Source organism: Calidris pugnax, unplaced genomic scaffold (assembly GCF_001431845.1).
Source record: "Calidris pugnax isolate Ruff unplaced genomic scaffold, ASM143184v1 scaffold81, whole genome shotgun sequence".
NCBI lineage: Eukaryota > Metazoa > Chordata > Aves > Charadriiformes > Scolopacidae > Calidris > Calidris pugnax.
Window position 1 is genome coordinate 11,948,586 of NW_015090880.1, and position 23,463 is coordinate 11,972,048.

A 23,463-nucleotide genomic window follows, 5' to 3' on the forward strand; every position below is an offset into this window, starting at 1 on the left:
AAAGCTGCTAGTCTGGAGTTCATGCATTTTCAAATCTGACAATGCAAGGCACACATGCTGTTTCACTTTAACTCTTTTGGGGGCTTGGTCTGTGCCTACATAAACATCAAAACATATTTTGATCTTTACTTATGGGTGAGCAGCAGAGTTAATTTAAAACTGTCAGCAAGTGCCATCCTAATTAAAAACAAATGACTAATTGTACAACTACAGGGCCTGTTGACACAGGCTACATACATCAGTCAAGCAGCGCCAGCCAAGGCTGAATCTGAGGCAATTCAGCACCATCTAGCGTCCTCCATGAGTTACAGATCCAAAAATCAATTTGCAGTAAGTCCACAGAGAAATTTCACAGGTAGCTGACACTCATAAAAGCAGTAAGACACCAGAGGCCCAACTGTACCAGCACTTCTGAAAAAGGGAATAACGTAATAAAAACCTTGTTAAAAAATTCCTGCTGAGAGTCAAATGTTTGCAGGCAGAACAGGAATTTTTTTTAAGATAATAAATTGAGAAATTACTCTGCCATCTATCAAAAAGATGCAGTCCAACTACCAAGAGGCTACTACTATCCATAAAAATCTACTAGAAATAAAAAGGCAAACTTCAAGAAGCTGAGTAGTATTAAAAACTCTGGCAGGCTAAAAGCATATAAAAGGCATTTGAGAAACCTTGAGAAATTATTCGAGGAAAATTAACCATCAATTCTTTTTAATATACATCAGGAACAAGAATCTAAACAAACGGTTAGTATAGATGATCAAAGAATAGTAAAAAAGAGACAAGACCCCAGAAATACTTTTTTGAAGTAGGTTTTAATCTGTATTCATCATAGAGGAGCATAGAGTGGCTCCCACTCCAGAGAGTCCATTCAAAATTGAAGGTCCAATAAAAGATGCTACTGGACATTTCAGCAATATAAACAATAAGAAATCTTTATAATCAGACAGTCAATACCCAAGAACTCAATTAGACAAAAATTGAGCTAGCAACCACCGTGCATAATCTCTTACTTGATACTTCAAAAGAAACAGAAGATGACAAATGAGACAGTTTTTGAGAGTTCTACAGGGATTTAGGTGAACTATGTAGGTGACCTGTTCCTCTTTCCACTGTGCTGATGCTCTGTAATATAGAATTACTGGACATATAGATGTGCTGTGCTGGCCAATATAGCTCAAGTAAAGGAACTGTAGACCTCACATCTCTCACCATTCTCAGAGAATTTAAAAAATGTTATTAACAGATATTCATTCTAAAATTTATCAAGGCAGAAGTTCCTGATGGACTAACACCTTGGGTATCACGTCAGTCCTCTGATACAAAAAAAAAATAATCATACAGTACAAAAGGAACACAAGAGTTTTCATGAAAAGTGATTAAATAGAAAATATCTTTGCAACCTGAAAAAGAGAAAGCTGAAAGGCAACTAGGAGTAGAAAAGATAAAGAGGTAAATATATATTCTGCTATCTCTGAATACCAGCAAGCCAATATAGTCTGTCACGCAGAATTAAGGAGCATCACATGAAAGTGACAGGCAGCAAGTTCAAAACCAAGCCCAAACCAGACAAAGCCAAAAACAGAAGTATTTTTTCAGGGAACATATGCTTGGCCTGCGACAAACCATAATAATGGCCACCTTCTTGTTTGTTGTGCGGGTGTCTATTTTTGTCAGTTAGGTTGACGGTTGGACAAGATGATCTTTAAGGTCCCTTCCAACCTAGAAGATTCTGTGATTCTGTGAATACATAGCAAAGGGCTTACCAAACTCCTTAAAAGGGTGCAGACCGATCAATCCAAGGAAAATCCATCAGATTCTGTGAAACATACTCCTTCCCCAGCTGTGCAGATCCCTGCGAATTGGAGGACTATCACTGTGTTCACCTGTTCTTACTCTAGTGTCTCCCCTAAACATTTATTCTGGCCTCTTAGATTGATAGGAGGGAATAGATTAAAAAGGATCTCTCAGTGCAGACATCCTCGCACGCCTTCCCAAAGGGGAGCAGTTGTAGCATCACCAGCTTTCTGCCAACACCAAGGGCTGTGAAGGCCTGGAACAGGAGTTGATGCTTGCTGAGCTAACTCTTGCAGAGACAGCATGCTAGGAAGGGATGAGATAGGAATCACAGAAAATTGTCTTCATCTTAGCCCAGAACAACTTCAGGTAAGGACGATATAGGGAGGGAAGTCTGCTACAAAGCCACTGCATACCTGTTCTTCGTTCAAATAATGTTATAGGAGCAAGTTGTACAGATGCTTTCTTCTTTCATTTGCATACAAGGGACCTATATATGAAAACAGCATTGGGCACAGGTTTAAGATTAGAAATTCTTGCCTGTGTTTACAAAGGGAATGATTTGTCCTTTCTAGAACAGTACAAAGAATATGGTAGAAAGAATCCACATGATTAAAAATTTAAGACTATAATAGCTACTAATTCTCAGTAATAGTTTCTCTATTTCAGCCTCAGCTATCACTCCTATTGTCCTCATACTAGAGGATGTTGCATGCCAACAAGAGTACAGATGCCACCTAGAAGCCAGAGCAGATTTTGTATCAGTCCTTGCTCTCCTTATTATGAAGTGCATGAAGTATACATTCATCTTCTGACTGTATATATTTTACTGCCAAAAAATATAATATTACTTTATGAAGAATCTGGCTTGGAGCTTACCAAGGCAGACCTTGCATTCCTCACCACTGTCACAAGCTATGGACAGAGATTATGAAGATTTTAACTGTAGGAGAAAGTCCTAGAGCAGGCCGGTTTTGCTAACCCCTACAGAGCATGCCTGAGAACCTAGATAAATTAAGTTTATTAAGTCACAAGTCAAGCTCCGTTGGAAGTGTCCCAGTGTAGACCTACATCTCTCATATGCCTTTCAAACATATTTATTAAAACATTTCACAGCATAAGTGCCTTTTTTTCATACAAGGAGAAGAATAAATTGCAAACAGGTTAGGCCTGAGAAAGCATGTATTAAAAAAGAGATTTGTTCAGGGTTCTAATGCACCTTCACTGCAGATAATTAATGAGCATCTTATGCATTCAGCAGCATTTAATGTATTCAAGAACTGAAACAGGCCACAGACAGTGGGAAACAAATGCATACAGCAGGAAACTCAACAACATCTGAGGCAGCCACCTCAGTCTCTACTTATGGCCTTGTAAACCATAGCTCTTAACAAAGTCACAATAAAAACATCTGAAAACATTGTAAAGAAACCCATCTTCTTCACATATGTTAAGTGGAAGATGCATATAAATACTATTCCCCTGCTGCAAGGATATGCATCAAGAATGTGAATACAGAAAAGCCATAAATTATAGCACCACAGATTCATGTAGTATTGTCCCCCCATCATCAATCTGCAAGAGTCAGGTATAAGTAAGAACAGAAATTAACATAACACACACAAAAGTTACTATTGTCTCAGAAAACGAGGCTACATACTACAACTTAATTTAGCACTAGCTCTATAGAAGAGCATAAGAATAATGTCTTCAATATAAAAACATGACAAGTCAAATCCGAAAGATAAACCAAATTTATTTAAAACAAAAAATTAAGACAGTGCTATTGCCAAGTTTGAAAAAATGAAGGATTCTTTTACTGATGTGACAAGACAGCCAATTTACAGCAGTTACATTAATTCTGAGAAAATCAGGGTGGGTTTACACTGCTTCAATTGACTACATGTACTTGTACTTTCTGCAAGACAAACTGGCTCCCCTTCCCTCCCCTTCCCAAAAGAACAGACAAAAACATCCTATAAAAAAACATGTACAGAATTTTGAGACACATGATCAAAAGACAAACCATTGTCCAAAAGCCTCAAACTTTCCAACAAGGTTAAATTCTTGGTTGCTTCAACCAACCCTCAACGGGGGAGCTACAAGGACAACGCCGTCACCTCTGACAAAGAGCATCGGAATATTCCTTTTGGTAGACTATGAAGAAGGAAAGAAAAGTTTATATTTACAAAAGCATAGTTTACAAAATGTATCTGCTAAGCATATGACCAAATTCAATCATAACAAAACACCAGAAACAACTCCAACAAATATAAGCTCAAAAATACAACCTTCTGGCATGCTAAGGAGATTGCTACATCTTTTGATATCCTTTGTGCTTCCATAACGACTTGCACAAAACTTATTTTATATCTTGGTTCAAAAAGTAGTCAATAATAAGCTAGTTTAACAATATAACATAGTTCAGTTTTACAAAAGTTTTCTATGGGGATAAATACACCGAAGTTCTTACTTTATAAATCTCTTCATAGGTTTCCTCATCAATCTCTATTGTAGTTACAGTTTCTTCCACATCACCCAAAATCATATTTAAGTGCTGATCATATGCCTGTAGGATGAAATCGGTTTATTATTTCTTCCAAAATTCAAACACATGCTCATTAAAATGAGCATTACAGCAAAACTTTCAGACATAATTAGTTTAGCCTGATTTTGACCAAAATGTGCCATTATGTCAAAACAAAATAGTATCAGTTATAGTTATAATTTCAAACATAAATGCCAAGAAATCAGTACTCCACTGCATAAACAAAAGGGAAGACATTTATATTCACTGAAATGCTCTCTTCCAGGAAATAGCTAGAAGCTTTCAGTGAGAACACATGCAAGAACTCAGAAACAGACACACTTCATTAGCATTAAACCAGCTGCACATTCTCTGCTGCCAGTCCAGCCTCCTGGAATCAATTGCTTGGGGCCAACTTAAATTATATGAAAGCTGTAATACACACAATGCTGGAAAACCTTAAAATAAGTACATGTTCCAAACACCTTACAAAAGCATGTTTCAAACTATGCCACTACACCAGTGCTCATGGATCTCTCCTCATCTTTGTGTTCCCAAAGGAGTTGAGGCCCAGTTTAACACATGGGGCAGCTGGGTCTCTTCCCCAACACAGTACAGTGCTCAGAAAGGACTGGCTTCATCAAAAGCAAGAATCTGTCTTGTCAAGAAACATATCACTCTCAGGAGAAAGCATGTAGACAAATGAGATTTGCAGAGAACCCAGCTGAGAACATCTCTTATCACATCCTCACAGCATGTGCCTTAAGTGAAATTATCATTATCAGACAAATATCATTCTCAATTCAGTTTTAAATAGACCTCAAGGTACTTCACAAGAGGCCTGCAGCATTATTGCTTATTTCACAGAAACAGAAGCCAAGAGCAGTGGAATGAATTGCTTGGTATCATTCAGAAAAACAAAGTACATCTCCTGACTCTCTAGTGAAACATTTAATAGCAGACAGAGTACTGAACAAATTAGGTTTATTTCACCAATCACATTATATTTTCGATATGAGAACGGGTTCAGCCCTTATTACTAAGATTGTCTTTAATCACTTCAGCTCTTTTAAACATCACAGACAATTACTTGTAGTTTAAAACTAATTTTTTTAATAATCAGTGGAATATTATAGGTAAGCTTGTGTAATAGACTGTTGTACATGAAAAAAGGCTGCCCAATGCTTAGTTCTGAAAGTTTTACTTACATGTAGTCTGCCTCTAAGCTCTCTGTCATTCCTCATTTTGACATAGATTCGCTCATCAAGACTGAGTCTGATGAGATCAAGCGGCTCCTCTACAGTATTTGTTGTTTGTTGCTAAAAAAAACAAAGTTAAAACGGTTATTTATGCAAAAGAAGCCTGTGAACTTTTCCCAGAATCAGAATCACAGAATGATATGGGGTTGGAAGGGACCTCTGGAGATCATCTAGTCCAACCCTCCTGCCAAATCAGGTCCACCTGGAGCAGGTGGCACAGGAATGTGTCCAGGTGAGTTTTGAATGTCTCCAGAGACAGAGACTCCACCACCTCTCGGGCAGCCTATTCCAGAGCTCTGCCACCCTCAATGTAAAGAAGTTCCTCCTCATGTTTAGATGGAACTTCTTATGATCAAGTTTGTACCTATTTCCTCTTGTCCTGTTACTGGGCATCACTGAAAAAAGACTGGCCCCATCCTCTTGACACCTCATTTATAGGTATTGATCAGATCCCCCATCAGTCTTCTCCAGACTAAAACAACCCAAGTCCCTCAGCCTTTCCTTACAAGAGAGATGCTGCAGGTCCCTAATCATCTTTGTAGATGATTACTCTGTTGTACCCTCTCCAGCAGTTCCCTGTCCTTCTTGAACTGGGGAGCCCAGAACTGGACACAGTTTTCCATTCCTCAGTGTTTGTGAGACACAGAAAACAAACAGGTACAAACATAGATTCAAATATTTCAAATCATTCCTTCACATCCTGTTGAACCCGAGTACAGCCAATATTACCACTCTTTGGCTATTCACCAGCCTGAGCAACATGAGTTGAAAGGCTTCAGTTTAGCTTGCAATAAATCACACTTTATGCATATTGTTGCCTCAACTATATTCCTCACCAACAACCATTGCCCGTACTGCAGCAGAAAGCCTAATTGGCACGACCCAGCCACTGAGGGCCCAGCAGCAGCCCTGTGCCATCACACGGGCAGGCTGGAAGCACCAAACACAGGCTGCCATTCTCACCAGGACAGGTCACTCAGCTGGGCCACCCGCTGCCCCTCCTACCCCAGACACACACCTCTCCTGCTCAGCAACACCACACTCACACCAGGCCTCAGAGCGTGTTGGAAACCTGTGCGTGCACACACACACCAGCCCGAGGTCTCTTTTTAGGATAAAGATTTACTTTCAGGGTCACAACTAAAAGGCGTGAACGTTTCTGTGCATATCGCCCAGCGTGCTGCCCTGTTTCCTTCTCAGTGAGGCAGAGTCAAAGGGTATTTTCCTCAGCAGCCTTCCTCCGCTTCGGCTCCTGGGGAAAGCAGGCCTGAGGCGAGCCCTGCCCGCTCTCCTGACCACCCCGGCGGCAGCACAAGGGCCGAGGCCCTCCATGTTCTAACTCCCATTTCACACAGAGTGCGCTCCCCCGGGAGGTGCCCCTCAGGAAGGCTGCCCAAGCGAGGGGCTCTGCCGGCAGGCACACCCAGCCCAAAGCCCGCCTCCACCTTCCGCCCCACCAGCCGCGGAGGCTCCCCCAGCCCCGCGGAGGGAAGGCGGGAAGCCCGGGCCGCGGCGGGGAAGGCCTCGCCGCTGCCTCCCGCCCTGAGGGAAGCAAAGAGCCGCTCACCTGGTCCACCTCATCCGCCATCTTTCAAACCGCCTCCCGCGCTCTCCCGCGAGACTTTATGGCCCTTCCCCTTCCCCTCCGACCGGGGCGGAGCCGGGGGCGGTGGTGGCGGCAGCGCGGCGCGGAGTGCAGTGCAGCGCGGCGGTGCCATGGCCAGAAAGCGCAAAGCATCGCCCCGGCCGGCGGCTGCCAGCAAGAGGCGCTCCGGGGGCCTGGGGACGCCGGGGGACAAGCCGGAGGAGGATGGTGAGAGCGGGAGGGAGGCCGTGGCGGGGCGGGCCGGGCGCTGCGCCATCGCCGGAGCTTGGGGCCGCTCCAGGCCCGTGGCGTTTCGGCGCGGGGGGGGCGTGCAGGGGGCAGCGGGTGTCAGCTCGGCCTTAGCGCGGTGCCGGGCCGTGGCAGCCCCCCTGAGGGAAGGGGCCGTTCCTGAGGGAAGGGGCTGGAGGCGCGGGTGGCGCTTCTCCACAGTGGCAGAGACTGGGGGTGAAATCGGTGTGTGACATGTCCGCACGTGTCTGCAAGAACGGGACAAAGGCTGAAAATGAGGCGGGGAGCGAAACAAGCCCGATGGGGGTTTGTCTGGCCTCGGCCGTGGGCGGGACGTGCTGGTCCCGTGTCCCAAGAGATGCTCTGGAAAAAGGTCTTCAGATCAGCTTCACAGAATAATAATTTCTTATGAGCGGCAAGTACGATGCTTGTTTTTCAAGTGACCCCGTTGGTAGGGCTGTAGGAATCTTGATGTGCTTCTTGTGCATTACATTACTATGAGTTATTTTCCTTAAATACACCTCATTGTTAAAGTCTTATCTATTTGTGCAGAAAAAATGATATGCTCATCATTGTGAGCGTGCACTTTCTCCTGTAGCTGGCTCTAATGATGTCCACGGAGGTATTGTTTTTGATTGCCATGGAGACAGAACTTCATCCTTTAACGTGTCTTCTGTTCTTCTGTCCCATGCAGATGATTTTGAAGAGGAAAAGCCCAGCATAAAGAAGAACAACTCAAAAGCTCTGGCTAGGAAGAAGGAAGAAAATTGTGATACTAGAGTTTCCAACTCAGCAAATAAGCCTTCAAAACAAAAAGGGGCAAAATCACTAATAAAAGAAGAGAAAAAAGTTACTAGAAATAAAGGGAATCATAGCAAAGATGAAACGTGCAGGTAAGTTTACTTATCATTCAAATCAATAGAAACTCGCTCTTCATATTAGTTATTTAGGGCCCAGTGCTGTATATGTGCATGCGAGCAGTTTATTTTAGGCTACCAGTCCAATTTAATACATTTGCATCAAACAACTGAACAGAAGTACCATCTTATTCATTGCAGAGTCGGTGCTGAGGAAGATAGTATGTATAGGAATCAAATATGTGAGCCTTTTCAAATTCAGTGGTTTAAATAGAAAATGTTATTTAATTTTTTATAGTTTTTACTAGGGAGGCATTATGGAATCCAGCCTGGGTAGAAATGTTGGCCTGAGATTTGGGTTTAAAATGATGAGGAGAAATCTTTAAACATGTCATTCTCTGGTATTTTTTGGAATCCAGATATAATATCAGCATGTGTAGATTGCTATAGCAAATGAATTAATGAAAACAAAATTAAGCTGATTGGTCTCATTTCACTGGCCAGCCAGAGCCTTGGGTATTAGTGTAGTGAAACAGAAACAGTTCCAATTTCAGTGCACTTTGAAGATTCAGTAAGAACAAATGATTCAGTGAACTGTTTCCCCAAGGACTCATTTTACAAGCTGTCCTAAAGGATGGGTTTTGTAGGTTCATGCACCTTCGTTCCTGAACATCCTTGCAAAGTCAGAACCTATGTTTGCACTGAAAGAATGTTACTCCATCGAGACCATGGTTATTTATGGCAAAGACAGATTGCTTTACAGAGAAGATATCTGTGGGTTAATTGGCAAATACTCAGTCTGTTGTTACTGATGCAGAGGTCATGCTTCATTTATTTTCCCTATTTTTAGTGTGTTCTTCCTCTTTTTTTCTTGAATAACCAAGCACCTACATTTCTTGATGCTAAAACCATTTTGATAATTTTAACAGTGACTTGCTGAAACCCCCTCAGGAGATAAAGTTGAAGAAAGAATCTCCTGTTAAAAAAGAGATGGATGAAGACAATACTGATGATGATGATGAAGGGGAAAGTGAAGATGAATGGGAGGATGTGGAAGGTAACAATTGCATGTTTATTCATTTTAAGGAGTAAATATACTTTTTTATATATATAATTTGATTTTTGAACCATTTCTCATTTGGATTCAGGTAAATTTATGCACTCTGTGTACCTAAAGTATGCTCCATGTGCATATCTGTATCTTTTAAAGCTCATATCTTACAATGCTTTTAGAATGATTCCGAAGCGTAAAAAAGCCAGGCAATTACTGACCTGATGGTAGTGCCTTGAATGTAATTATTTGTTGGGTTATATTAAAATTGTGCTACCGTGCACAAAGCACTCTCTCAGCTGTTTGTGCTGTCTAATATTAAGCAGCTAAGAAGGAGTCACTTTGAAGATTCAAAACTGCCACTTCCTAGTAGAGTGGAGATGAAACCAACTGAGGTGTTTGATTAGCTCGCCATCAATGAACTGTGACAAGAATCATGTTGATCATAACCTTCCTGTTTTGCTGCTACAGATTTATGCCTTCTAAAATGAACAGCTGTCAGGTTTTTTTCTTTGCTACTCTACAAGTATCCTTCAAATCACATCTGCTTCATTCACCTTTCTCCTGTTGAGTTTGCCTGTGATGGTCACTTGCCATTAGACTGTGCTGACTGATTCCCCAACAGCAGGTGACTGGCATCCCACAGTTATTTGAAATAACTGAGCACACACAGTATTATGGAAGATCCAGGAGCTGGTAATTACTGGGGATGTTCTGTTGGTAGGTTGTTTCAATGGTGGTTTGAACACTTTAGAAGGAATAGGTAGATTCTTATCCCATTGTCAGTCTGCCCTGGGACATCTATTCCATGTTTACATATCATTTAGTATTATGTTATTTTTCCAGAACTCCAGGAACCCGCCACAGATAAGTTAGAAGAAGCTGCTCTTCTTCCAGCAATGGGGTTGCCAAGCAATCCTGTTGAGATAGAGATTGAAACCCCAGAGCAGATGAAGAGAAGACAAAGGAGGTAAGAACAGGAAGGCAGCGGAGGGCCATTAAAGGATGAAGTTAAAAATATGCTAAATCTTGACTGTCACTGACTTGCTCTGTTCTGGGTAGAAATTGCACCACTTGGTGCAGACTATTGAGTTGTAGTGATGCAAGGTCATGAGATGGAAAACAGTTTACACACTGATTAAAGTTTACCAAAAATCTTCAATGGAAGAAATCATTAGTTGGCAGGAATGTAGGCTTTTCAGCTTCCTTGAAAATTAAGCATGTAACTTCATTGTGCTTTAATATCTACATCTCCAAACCAGGGACGGTAGTAGCTTTCTTCAAGGAGAGCTGTGGGTGATTGCCTTTGTTGTACTATAATATCTTAACAGCTTTGGTGGAAGCCTCTGTCCACTCCTACCTGAGCTGTGAAAAGGTGGGTCAAATAAATGTCCTTGGTGGCCAGGAGCATTATAGCAAGGAAGGCTTTCTTTGTGTGGCAGCTGGAGCCTTGATGATATCTCGTGCTGTTACAGGGTGGGGACTATCCCAGGGCAGCCCTTCGTAACAAAGCAACTGGAATATCTGTTGCCTCTAAGTTAAAAACTTTATCAATGAAGAGAAAAACATTTTTCCAGGAGCCTGAACGGAATGCTAGCAGTAATCTGAAAGTCAAACAATTCAGACAGTGAATTGTAGGTGTAATATGGAGTCCAAAGCTGGCTGGTAGGAAACTGAAGGCACATAAAGTTAGGTGGAATTTAGGCCATCTGAATATAGCCAAGCTCTCAGTAGTCAAGTACGTAGAGTTCACAGTTAGTGATATGCATTATCACTATTAGATCACATTAGTCATATGCAGCCCGTGTGCCTGTTCACGTAGCCAGTAATTAAACTTTTGCTAAGTGTGCACAGAAGATTCTCTGGGATGGATTCTCTTTGTGAACTGATCCAATTCAGGAATCTAGAAAGGCAGGTCCATAGGAAACCCACAACATCCATTTTTTTTGTAATCTTATGCAGAGAAAAAAGGAATGCTGAGTTTGAGATGTATCTTCGGAGAATGATGAAACGTTTCAGCAAGGATGTCCGTGAGAACACACATAAGGTACTGGTCACAGAGAAACCTGGCAGAGAAAAAATTGAGTGTAAAGATGTCTGAACTGATTCTTAATGAAGAAAAAACTAATTTTGATGAAATAATTTGGGGCTGTGGCTAGAAGGGAAAAGGTAAAAAGGCTATAGACCTGATAAATGCTTATTAGACTTTTGCTAAGCTATAAGTTAGAAGCATTAGTGACTGCATTAGTAAAATTCTAAATCAAAGCAGATTTGAGTAGGATGTATATTTCTCCATGAGTGTGTATCTGCTCATTCTGTTGGGGTTAAACTGTCAGTCCTGTTGAGGCAGGAGACACTGACAAGGGCTTCAAGGCTTTACTGTCTTCTGATGGTGGTCAGAAGACAGCCCTGTGTCCACCCTGTGTATGCTTGGGAGGCTTCATTGTTGCCTGTCTCTGTTAAAAGGAGCAGTAAAGCCTTCCTCATCTATACCATGGACAATAGTTCCAGCAAAGAAAACCTCTTGTGAACTCACTATAGAAACTTTTTTCTCTCAGGTTCACCTCTTGTGTTTATTAGCGAATGGTTTCTATAGGAACAGGATCTGCAGCCAGCCGGATCTCCATGCCATTGGTCTATCCATCATCCCCATCCACTTCACAAAAGTGCCTGCAGGCCAAGTGGACCTTCCCTACCTTTCCAACTTGGTGAAATGGTAAAATTCTGTCTGCTAATCATGCTATCACTGAGAATGTAGAGCCGGGGTTCAGGGAGAGGGGTAAATGTAATTACCAATTGTCAGTGTTTTTTCTGATTTTACATATGAGAGTGAGAGTCTGTCCTTTTTACAGAAGGAAAGGATGAACTATGTAGTTTAAGAATACAGTCATAAATACTACACAATAAGCAGCGAGTGGCTGCGTGGTCCTGGCTGCTGGCTGAGGTTAAACCATGACACTGGTATTTCAGGTTTGTTGGAACCTTCACTGTCAATGAAGAGCTTTCCACTGAAAAAGGAGAGCCCCTTCAGTCGACCTTGGAGAGGCGCTTTGCTATCTATGCTGCACGAGATGATGAAGAGTTGGTTCATGTAAGTGAAGCACAGGGTTGGTTGCTGAGTTTTCATGCTGGATCAGTGCTGTGGTGCTGTCGGATCATACACAAAGTGGTGCTTGAGGGAAGGATTTGGAGATAACACACTGGTGACTTAGGTAATTCTGTGGCTTTTTCTGTCGTATATTTATCTGGAGTCCTTCTGTGATTAAATTATTCAGTTTGAACTGTGCTTAACTGGAGCCTCTAGTTCTGGTTGGTGGCACTGTGCACTCCATGTTCTTCTGTGGAGGGCTTTCTAGATAGTGTATAGAGCTACTTGTTCTTAAGTATGCTTTGGCTTCTTTATATTGCTTTAGCAGGGTAGATCAAAGAAAACCAGCTTAATAGGTTTCTTCTGAAATACTAACTTGAATGAGGAAATTCTTGGGCTTACTCGCTGTCAGAGAAACTCTTCACAGATCTTGGAGTTAGAAGGTTGGTAGTTTGTTTTACTTGCTGTCAGAGATCTTGGAGTTAGAAGGTTGGTAGTTTGTTATGCGAATCACCGTTGAGTGCCAAAGGAATTAAGCTCTGATTTACAGCAGCCCAAGGCCAAGGCTTCAAAAGGACTTCAGCTCTACAGTCATTTTGTGGTGGAATTGAATTAAGGGAAGAAGTGGAGTCACCTGTTACAGTAAAACAGCCAAGGAAGGGGAAAAACAGATCAAAGTGACAGGGGACATTTGAAAAAGCAAAAACAAGCTGCTGCTTTGCAGGTGCATGACTTGGATGAGTGCATGAGTTGGATGCTGCAGCAAAGCAGAAAGCAGTGGCTGTTGTGGCTTTACAGCCTTGCTGTGGAAATGCACAGGTGGCATTTCCACCTGCGACAGGAGGAAAACAACAAAGCAAGCCTTGCGGAGGCAGCTTCAGTTGAGTCCCATGCAGGAAGGCAGTTGCCAGGTCACAGCTGTTGGCCACTCAGTTGTGACTGTAATGACATTCTCTGAATGGCTGGTGTTTCTGCCAGGTTCAGCTGATGGTCTGTGGTTGGCTTTGGCCACCTTTGGGAGGCAGGATTTAGAGTCATCTTATTCAGTTTTCCTCAAGAATGAGAGGCTGATACGGAGGATGGGATCTGGGTGAATTACCATGGCTGCACTAGCAGATTGGTTCATTTAACCTCTTTAGGAATTGGTTCCTCATCTGTGAGTCAACAGCAGAACCCCCGTCACAGTAGGGACATAACTATATATAAGAATAAATAAGAGCCAGATAAGACTGTGCAGTGCTTTAATATTACAGCAACTGGGCTCCCTACACTTCTGCACTGGGTAAAAGGTAAGAATTAAAATGATTTTTGACAGAACCCAGATTGTAAATGAGCTTTGAGAGGTTTTTTTTTTATATACCTTGAAAAAAGGTTAAACATGCTTTAATTTTTCTTTTCCAGATATTTTTAATTATTTTGCGAGCGTTGCAGCTGCTGTGTCGCCTTGTGCTGTCTTTTCAGCCTATTCCTCTCAAGGAGACAAAAGCAAAGGTAGGTTTTGTTTGGGGTGTGAAGTAAGGAATAGGTCACTGATTTAGTGAGTAGGATTGAAAAAAACTTTCTGGCTGCTGCAGCTTGAAGCGAATCGCTCACTGCATGAACCGGGGTGATGACAGTGTTCTGCCTATAGTGCAGAAGATGCAAATGCTTAATTTTGAGGTTTCTCCTGTAAAAACACTCATTTTGTGTGTTTCAGCAAAGACTTGTTATGCTTCAGTGGTTTTACATTTCTTTAAAACTTAGACAGCAAACACTTGCTGCTTGAGTTCACCTCTCCTCAGCCACTGGCCCTGAAGTTTTGAAGTCCCTAAGATGTACAGATTGACCATGCCTGCCAGCCTTTGGTCTGCACGCACCTCGTTCTGATTTCAGTCTCTTTTTTTTAACATATTCTTAGCCACGGTAATAAAAGTTGCCTACCCTCTTTTTTTGCAGGTAAAAAGCTCCTCCAAGAGGCAGTCTCTCAGCACCTCTGAGGGGCAGGAGAGCTCTGCCACAACACCCAAAGCTGTGGCAAAAAAATGCCCCTGCAGAAAAGCCAAACAGGATGAAAAATCCTCAGAGAGTGAAGAAGACAACAAGGAACCAAAGAAACGCAAAACTGCTCAGACCAAAAGGACACGCAAGTCAAGGTTGACTCCAGGTAGCCAGGAGCAGAAGGAATCTGGTAATGAAGAGAGTGGTTTAGCAGAAAAAGATGTGCCAGTCAGGCCCAAGAATGATCGCCGGAGACGAGTGGCCTCCAAAGTGTGTTACAAAGAAGAGAGTGGAAGTGATGAGGGCAGTGGTTCGGACTTTGAGGTTTCAGAGGAGGAGAGTGATCTCTCTGATGATGATTTTGAAACTGTTTCTAAAAGGCAGAGGAGCTCACTGGGCTCTCAGAAGTCAAAGGTGACGGCTATAAAAAGCCCTAAAACCGAGACTTCAGAATCAAGGCTGCCCAAAAATTCATGCGGAGCTGAGCCTAGGTCAGCAAAAAGTACAGCTCCAGCCTTGCCTCCTGCACAGAGAAAGAGAAACAAAATAATTTCTAGTGATGAGGATGATGGACAGCAAGAGGTAAGGAAAGTGGTGGGCACAGACCAGTGGCTGGAGGTTTTCCTTGAACGTGAGGACAAGTGGGTGTGTGTAGACTGTGTTCATGGCAACGTTGGGCAGCCCCAGCTGTGCTTCACATATGCCACAAAGCCACTTTCCTACATTTTGGGATTTGACAATGATGGGAGTGTCAGGGACGTGACGCAAAGATATGACCCAGTGTGGATGACCACAACAAGGAAGAGTCGTGTGGACCCTGAGTGGTGGGAAGACACGCTGCAGCCATATAAAAGTCCCTATGTGGAAAGAGACGAGAAGGAGGAAAATGAGGTAAATGGCAATAGGTTATTCAGGACATTTAGTGGCAGGAGTCCAGTCTTTGGATTCTCATTCAGGCAAAAATCATTAGGAATCTTTCCATGAGGAAGGAAGTCTGTATTTGAGCTTGAGAGATTCAGATTGAGTATTTTTTAAAGGAAATGTACAATGATAGATTAAAATAATATCACATGGAGGCTGTTCAGAGAAATCTGGGTAGCCAAAAGTACTGGACAGCCTATGCTGGAAATTTATTAATGTTTCTGTACAGTTTAGCATTACCCTTCTCGGAGAGAGTATTTAAAATATGTAGATTTGGGTATGCATTTAAGTACCTATTTGCAACAAGAATGCTTAGGTCTGTTGGCTCATCTGATTAGGTTTCTGGTAGTGGATGGGATCTGGGTGAATTACCGTGGCTGCTCTAGCAGATTGGTTCATTTAACCTCTTTAGGAATTGGTTCCTCATCTGTGAGTCAACAGCAGAACCCCCGTCACAGTAGGGACATAACTATATATAAGAATAAATAAGAGCCAGATAAGACTGTGCAGTGCTTTAATATTACAGCAACTGGGCTCCCTACTCTTCTGCACTGGGTAAAAGGTAAGAATTAAAATGATTTTTGACAGAACCCAGATTGTAAATGAGCTTTGAGAGGTTTTTTTTTTATATACCTTGAAAAAAGGTTAAACATGCTTTAATTTTTCTTTTCCAGATATTTTTAATTATTTTGCGAGCGTTGCAGCTGCTGTGTCGCCTTGTGCTGTCTTTTCAGCCTATTCCTCTCAAGGAGACAAAAGCAAAGGTAGGTTTTGTTTGGGGTGTGAAGTAAGGAATAGGTCACTGATTTAGTGAGTAGGATTGAAAAAAACTTTCTGGCTGCTGCAGCTTGAAGCGAATCGCTCACTGCATGAACCGGGGTGATGACAGTGTTCTGCCTATAGTGCAGAAGATGCAAATGCTTAATTTTGAGGTTTCTCCTGTAAAAACACTCATTTTGTGTGTTTCAGCAAAGACTTGTTATGCTTCAGTGGTTTTACATTTCTTTAAAACTTAGACAGCAAACACTTGCTGCTTGAGTTCACCTCTCCTCAGCCACTGGCCTGAAGTTTTGAAGTCCCTAAGATGTACAGATTGACCATGCCTGCCAGCCTTTGGTCTGCACGCACCTCGTTCTGATTTCAGTCTCTTTTTTTTAACATATTCTTAGCCACGGTAATAAAAGTTGCCTACCCTCTTTTTTTGCAGGTAAAAAGCTCCTCCAAGAGGCAGTCTCTCAGCACCTCTGAGGGGCAGGAGAGCTCTGCCACAACACCCAAAGCTGTGGCAAAAAAATGCCCCTGCAGAAAAGCCAAACAGGATGAAAAATCCTCAGAGAGTGAAGAAGACAACAAGGAACCAAAGAAACGCAAAACTGCTCAGACCAAAAGGACACGCAAGTCAAGGTTGACTCCAGGTAGCCAGGAGCAGAAGGAATCTGGTAATGAAGAGAGTGGTTTAGCAGAAAAAGATGTGCCAGTCAGGCCCAAGAATGATCGCCGGAGACGAGTGGCCTCCAAAGTGTGTTACAAAGAAGAGAGTGGAAGTGATGAGGGCAGTGGTTCGGACTTTGAGGTTTCAGAGGAGGAGAGTGATCTCTCTGATGATGATTTTGAAACTGTTTCTAAAAGGCAGAGGAGCTCACTGGGCTCTCAGAAGTCAAAGGTGACGGCTATAAAAAGCCCTAAAACCGAGACTTCAGAATCAAGGCTGCCCAAAAATTCATGCGGAGCTGAGCCTAGGTCAGCAAAAAGTACAGCTCCAGCCTTGCCTCCTGCACAGAGAAAGAGAAACAAAATAATTTCTAGTGATGAGGATGATGGACAGCAAGAGGTAAGGAAAGTGGTGGGCACAGACCAGTGGCTGGAGGTTTTCCTTGAACGTGAGGACAAGTGGGTGTGTGTAGACTGTGTTCATGGCAACGTTGGGCAGCCCCAGCTGTGCTTCACATATGCCACAAAGCCACTTTCCTACATTTTGGGATTTGACAATGATGGGAGTGTCAGGGACGTGACGCAAAGATATGACCCAGTGTGGATGACCACAACAAGGAAGAGTCGTGTGGACCCTGAGTGGTGGGAAGACACGCTGCAGCCATATAAAAGTCCCTATGTGGAAAGAGACGAGAAGGAGGAAAATGAGGTAAATGGCAATAGGTTATTCAGGACATTTAGTGGCAGGAGTCCAGTCTTTGGATTCTCATTCAGGCAAAAATCATTAGGAATCTTTCCATGAGGAAGGAAGTCTGTATTTGAGCTTGAGAGATTCAGATTGAGTATTTTTTAAAGGAAATGTACAATGATAGATTAAAATAATATCACATGGAGGCTGTTCAGAGAAATCTGGGTAGCCAAAAGTACTGGACAGCCTATGCTGGAAATTTATTAATGTTTCTGTACAGTTTAGCATTACCCTTCTCGGAGAGAGTATTTAAAATATGTAGATTTGGGTATGCATTTAAGTACCTATTTGCAACAAGAATGCTTAGGTCTGTTGGCTCATCTGATTAGGTTTCTGGTGGTTTTCTTCCTTTGATCCATACTATAATTCAAAAAGAATGCTTTGGTCTGATGGCTTATCTGACTAAGTTTCTGGTGGTTTTTTTTCCTTTGATCCATATTATAATCATTCTTACTTTCTTACAAAGGGTATCGCAAGAGAGTTGTGAAATCACTCTTCTTTGTATAATTCCTACAGTTTCAAGTTAAGCTTCAAGATCAACCTCTACCAACAGCAATTGGAGAGTACAAAAACCACCCTCTTTATGCACTGAAGAGGCACCTCTTGAAATACCAGGCGATTTATCCTGAGACAGCTGCTGTCCTAGGGTACTGCAGGGGAGAGCCTGTCTACTCCCGGTGAGTGGTGCACGTGTTGTCAGGTGTGACTGCGATCTTTCTTACAAATTCAAGAGCTAATTTGTGTGAAGACCATGATGGTATTAGAGGAGTCTCAGGCCAGGTGCATAGACAGGGTGAGGCATTTAGCTGCTCAGACAGCATTTGCGCATCACTTAGATACAGGTTTTTTACAATGTCTAACATGAATAACAGTTTGGAAGCTTCTTATGAAGAGGCTTCAAAACTCTTATGGTGCTTCCTTCTGGCCTTTTTAGAGACTGCGTACACACGCTGCACTCCAAGGACACTTGGCTAAAGAAAGCTCGAGTGGTGAGGATTGGAGAAGTGCCTTACAAGGTAAGAGGGTTTGACGTCCTCCTGTGCAACACATCTGCTCTCTAAAGTTCAAGCTCAATCCTGGGTTGGTTTTTGCTTTCTCTCTGTCAGATTTCTCACTTGTGTGGTTTGTAGTGGCTGCATCGTGAATCTGTCCACCTACAGTGCCTATGGTTCCTGTATACTACCTGAAGCCCAGCCAGCTTTTCTTCCCACCCCAAGGGTATCTGTCTCGCAGAACTGCATCCTTTTCATCTCCTTTAAAGGTGTCTGAGCATTTTATAAGAACTGCAGGATCTGGCTCCCTGTTGCATAGAGGTGCCGTTGGTTATCGTTTATAAGCGATGGATACTGAAGCTAGGAAATAATAGACATTTCTTCTCTCCCAGAGCCTTCTCCTTTGATGTCCTAGGGAAGCCTGGAATCGCTGGCAGCTTGTTGCTGTGGTGTGACAGGCTTGGTTGTTGTATTTACACAGATGGTGAAAGGGTTTTCCAACCAGGCGAGGAAGGCGCGCCTTGCAGAGCCTGCCAACAGGGACAAAGAGGACCTGGCGCTGTTTGGTCGCTGGCAGACAGAGGAGTATCAGCCTCCTATAGCAGTGGATGGAAAGGTAGGTAGGAAGGCAGAGGGACGGTGCTAAAGGGAGTGTTTGTGGAGCTGTGGGCCTTATTTTTCCAGACGTTGTGTGTTTAAGAGGTGAGATCAATCAATAACATCTGGATTCAGAATAAAGACTTCTAAGCGACTGTACCCAGGAGGAAATGGTCAAAACTTCACTGGGGCCTTTCCTGAGTACAAGTCATGAGTGTAGACTGCTAGCTTTATAATTGCATTAGTCTAATTTGCCTACCCCATGTTTGTTTTGCTGATTCTCTGCATTGCAGCCCTAGTAACAAGGCCTGGGCAGAGAACATAGCTAGGAGATAACCATGCAGCTACAGTCTAGGCTTGTGCCTTCTCGTGTGAATATTTATCAAATACTAGAGTGGAATGTAGCAGGTCAGAAGGAAGGGAGAGTCCCTGAGTTGCAGCAGGAATTTTCACCTCTCTCCAGAGAGCAGGAGTATCACCATTTCTCTTTAATTTTGCCATAACAGGTTCCTCGGAATGAATATGGAAATGTCTATCTCTTCCTGCCGTCCATGTTACCCGTTGGCTGTGTGCAGCTGAGGCTCCCAAACCTGAACAGATTGGCGCGCAAGTTGGACATTGACTGTGCTCAAGCCATCACTGGATTTGATTTTCATGGTGGCTACTCACACCCAGTGTATGTAAAGCTGCTTTGTTGCAGCTGATAGATGTTGATGTCCTGCAGAAGCTGGATGCCCTGTGTTATGGAGTACTTGCCCTCCTCTCCTGTGCTATTGGTGGCAGTGGAGTCAGTGGCCCTGGCGTGCAGAAGTGACTTTATATGCTTTAAGAGCTGGCACTTGTGTGGGGAGGAACAGGCAGTGGGTGACACACTTGGATCCTGTGCGACAGACAGATGTTCTGCCAGTTCTCAGTAGTTTGCTCTTGCTTTGGCTGGGTCAGCACTTGCTGCCTTTCTTTTTCCTTCTCGTATCTGACAGAGGATTGTGTTCTCCTTCCTAGTACCGATGGCTACGTTGTGTGTGAGGAGTACAAAGAGGTCCTCATTGCTGCCTGGGAGAACGAACAAGCAGAAATAGAAAAGAAGGAGAAGGAGGTGGGAATTGTTTTTGCAGATTCCTTATACTTACATTTATTGTGTCAATTTCATTGAAACTGTGGGCAGTCTGGTGTATAAGCACCAGACACCACGCTCTGTGACCCTGAGGGGCTAATTGCATCCTCCAAACACCCCCTTTGGGGCTCCCTGTCTGGACTGCAGTGGGGTGTGATACAGGGGTGTAGCGAGATCTGAAGTAGTGCAGACTCTGGAATAGTTTGCCATGGCTGCTGGGAAACAAAAATGAGGAATACACACAGGGGGTTAAAGTATTAGAGGTGGCTCTGGCGTAATTTACACTGTCAGGCTGCACATTAGAAAGTGACACTAATTCATGTATTTAGCAGATAATTAGACACCAATACGTTTTATTCTTAAGAACCCTACTGGCCTAATATCTTTTAATGTGACGTTTTAAGTTGGCTTGGATTTTTTTTAGTGGCACTTTAGAGTCTTCAAACTTCTGTTTTCTGTGGGCATAAATACATCGAAACTTACAATAATAAATTTTCTCTTTTCAATAACAACCGCACACAGAAACGTGAGAAAAGAGCTCTGGGGAATTGGAAGCTGCTGACAAAAGGACTTCTCATCAGAGAGAGACTGAAGCAACGCTACTCCATCAAGGTATTCTGCATTTCCATTAGTCATTTCTTCTCCAGGATGATAATTCTTTACCAAGATACCTTTTTTCCAGAATTTCCAATGTGTTGTGTTTCCAGCTGCAGGATGTAGAACTTCCAGAGTGAAGGTGCTCAAAAATCTTTTTCTTTCCTGTTGTCAGTGTGTTACCAGCAACTAAAAAAAAAAACCTACCTCAGAAATTCAATCAGTCATGTCCATGAAAGATTCATTATTGTTTAACAAGAGATTAGTGTTTCCCAAAGCACCATTTTTTCAGTATTATTTTCTGTTTTGACACACCCTCTTCCTAGATTTATTCCTCCAAGCTAAACAAGTAGAAGACAGGATGAAAGGGCGCTGATTTTTAGTTACGAAGTCAGATGTTTTAGTTCTTTTCCCCATTGAGAAAGGTGAAAAGCATGATCTTTTTAAAGCAGGTTTATTTTTATTCTTCCACGGCCAAAAATCTTTTTGCTTGTATTGAAAGAGCGCTTGACATCCAGGAATAGAAACACACTGCTTTGGGTGAGATCCCCAAACCAGAACAGCCAATTTATGTGATGTCATTAAGTGTCACTGTGATGGAAGACAAGCCCTTTTAGTGAGGGTGATTTCTAGAACAAGTTTTGAATTTCCATGCCTGCTTTTTTCCAGACTGAGCCAGCAGCACCTGATGCAGAGAAAGGAGCGGGATTCTCTTCTGATGAAGAAGGGGGTCCAAGTTCAGAGACTGCAGTAGGGAACACGGACATTTCTTGGCCCCAAAATCGCCAGTTAGAGAAAAAAAAAGAAGAGGAGACAACCAGAAAGAGCAAGCGGGAGAAGAAAGGAGAAGCAGCACAGTTGTTCCCTTTTGAGAAGCTGTGATCAGAACGAGCGTTTCTTTGCCTTTTTCAGATGCAAGAACAATAGTCATAACAAAAGTAGCCTTTGCCAGTTAAGGACTTAGTCTTCATGTGCACTTGTGTTTCTGAGCTGACAGGGACCAGCCTCATTCAGGATCAAGAGATTCTTTTGCTGTCGCAGATCATGATGTTCATCCTTTTATCCTTGGACTTAGGAGAAGCAGATGTGCAGTAGTACCTTCTGAGAAGATCACTTTGTGCTGTTGGGGTTTTTTGCTCTTTTTTTGTATCACTCAGCACTAATAATTCTGTTTTTTGAGGCATTCCTTTCACCAGCACTGTCTTTTCCCATTTTTTTCCTGCTTGCTCAGAACCAAAGGAGCTGCTTTTTGTCAGTCTGTGGTGGGCTGGCCAAAGGACCACCAACACCTTTGATTCATACCTTAACCAAATCAGTGGTGAGGCAGAGTTCTGGTCTTACTGTCCATCATCACAGAAGGGGAAATACCTCCTCTCAGGGGTAAAGCAGCACGTAATCAAGCTTTGGATGAATCTGAAAATTTAATTTCTAAAGAATCTCTGCCTTTTGTGAAAGTTCAATTTTGGCTTTCCAGCCGACCGTTTTCCGTTACTTTCAGAAATCTTGTGCATTAAAAGGGAGAAGCTCTGTCCTCATTTCAAACTTAAAGGTGTCTTCTTCAGTAATTGGAATATATACATACTCGTTTTGGTTTTATCAGGACGATTTGGGTATGTTCTGGAGCAAAACCTGTGAAACTGGGTGCCTGTTGTCATCAGAAATTAAATTCACTGCAACCACAAAGCTCTTGTAAATGTTACCCAGCACCAAAGCATTAAAAGCTGTTGAGAGGAATGTGAAATCTACACAAGCTTTTCCTGCAGTTTTGTAGTAGAAACGCTGATCCGTCTTTCGCAGTATTTTTATCACTAAATCACACTGACACTGTCTCTTCAAAAATAGAGAGGAGTCATTGCTGGACATTGTCACAGAGGAAAGATTGAAATGCAAGAAAATGGCATTTTCTTGCCATTGGTTTAATGGTTTAATTATGTTCAGAAAGAACTCTATTTTTGTACTGTATTTGTAGAATAAAAATAAGTAATTGAAAAAGAGTATGTTGTCCTTTCCACCTCCCCTCTGGCCAGTGCTTGCTTCTCTAAGCAGCTGTGTCCCTGGAAGGACTCCCACACAAGGATAAGAACGCACCCTGGTGTTTCCAGAAGCCACAAATGGGGTCCCAGGATATCCCAGAACTGGCTGCTTGGGAATTGTTTTAATGTTAATGGTCTACATGCTGAGATTTTTAGGTTTTGCTACTGAATTCTAAATAAATATATAAATAAAAGCACCCCAGGTTGAGGTTGGGGAGCAGAGGTGACCTGTAGGCAGGATGCACCCCGAGGTGTAGTTGGAATGCGAGGGCCCACAAATTCAGGAATTTTTTGTCTGCTTAAAATGGGAGCTGGTACCAGCTCTGCCAAAGCACCCCTGCACTTCCTCATTTGGGACACTGGGCACAGAGACACTGAATTACGAGTCTAGTGACTAATTACAGTCAGCGGGGAAAGGGACAGTGACACCTTCAGAGGGAGGGATCCTACACAGCCCCACAGGGAGCCAGCTCTCCTAACTTCAGAGCAAAGAAAGAGTAAATGTGCTTTAGGGGGGACCAAAGCAGAGAGGGAAGATGATAACAGGTGAGGTACATGTTCTGTCAGGTCTTAGTAAGGAAGCAAGAGAAATACGGCTTCAGTTATTCCTATAGGAACATGGTTTGTGTATGTGCAAGGAACA

The 23,463-nt window shown here is 42.7% G+C and overlaps 2 protein-coding genes across 2 annotated transcripts; one reads left to right on the top strand and one right to left on the bottom strand.

Annotated features, from left to right (window-relative positions):
• Window positions 1-3,533: 3,533 nt before the first annotated feature.
• LSM3 (LSM3 homolog, U6 small nuclear RNA and mRNA degradation associated) lies at window positions 3,534-7,201 on the bottom strand. Its single transcript, XM_014946799.1, has 4 exons — window positions 7,151-7,201; window positions 5,533-5,643; window positions 4,271-4,366; window positions 3,534-3,954 (listed from the first exon to the last, which is right to left on the bottom strand). Exons 1-4 carry the CDS (start codon window positions 7,169-7,171, stop codon window positions 3,874-3,876), a joined length of 309 nt encoding a protein of 102 aa, XP_014802285.1. The 5' UTR covers window positions 7,172-7,201; the 3' UTR covers window positions 3,534-3,873.
• Window positions 7,202-7,231: 30 nt separating this feature from the next.
• Window positions 7,232-22,779, top strand: XPC (xeroderma pigmentosum, complementation group C). The gene is made up of 16 exons (XM_014946798.1): window positions 7,232-7,396; window positions 8,112-8,310; window positions 9,204-9,331; window positions 10,172-10,295; window positions 11,288-11,372; window positions 11,884-12,041; window positions 12,296-12,416; window positions 13,815-13,904; window positions 14,349-15,281; window positions 18,007-18,167; window positions 18,425-18,506; window positions 18,964-19,098; window positions 19,586-19,755; window positions 20,082-20,175; window positions 20,716-20,805; window positions 21,457-22,779. Exons 1-16 carry the CDS (start codon window positions 7,300-7,302, stop codon window positions 21,667-21,669), a joined length of 2,880 nt encoding a protein of 959 aa, XP_014802284.1. The 5' UTR covers window positions 7,232-7,299; the 3' UTR covers window positions 21,670-22,779.
• The last annotated feature ends 684 nt before the right edge of the window (window positions 22,780-23,463 follow it).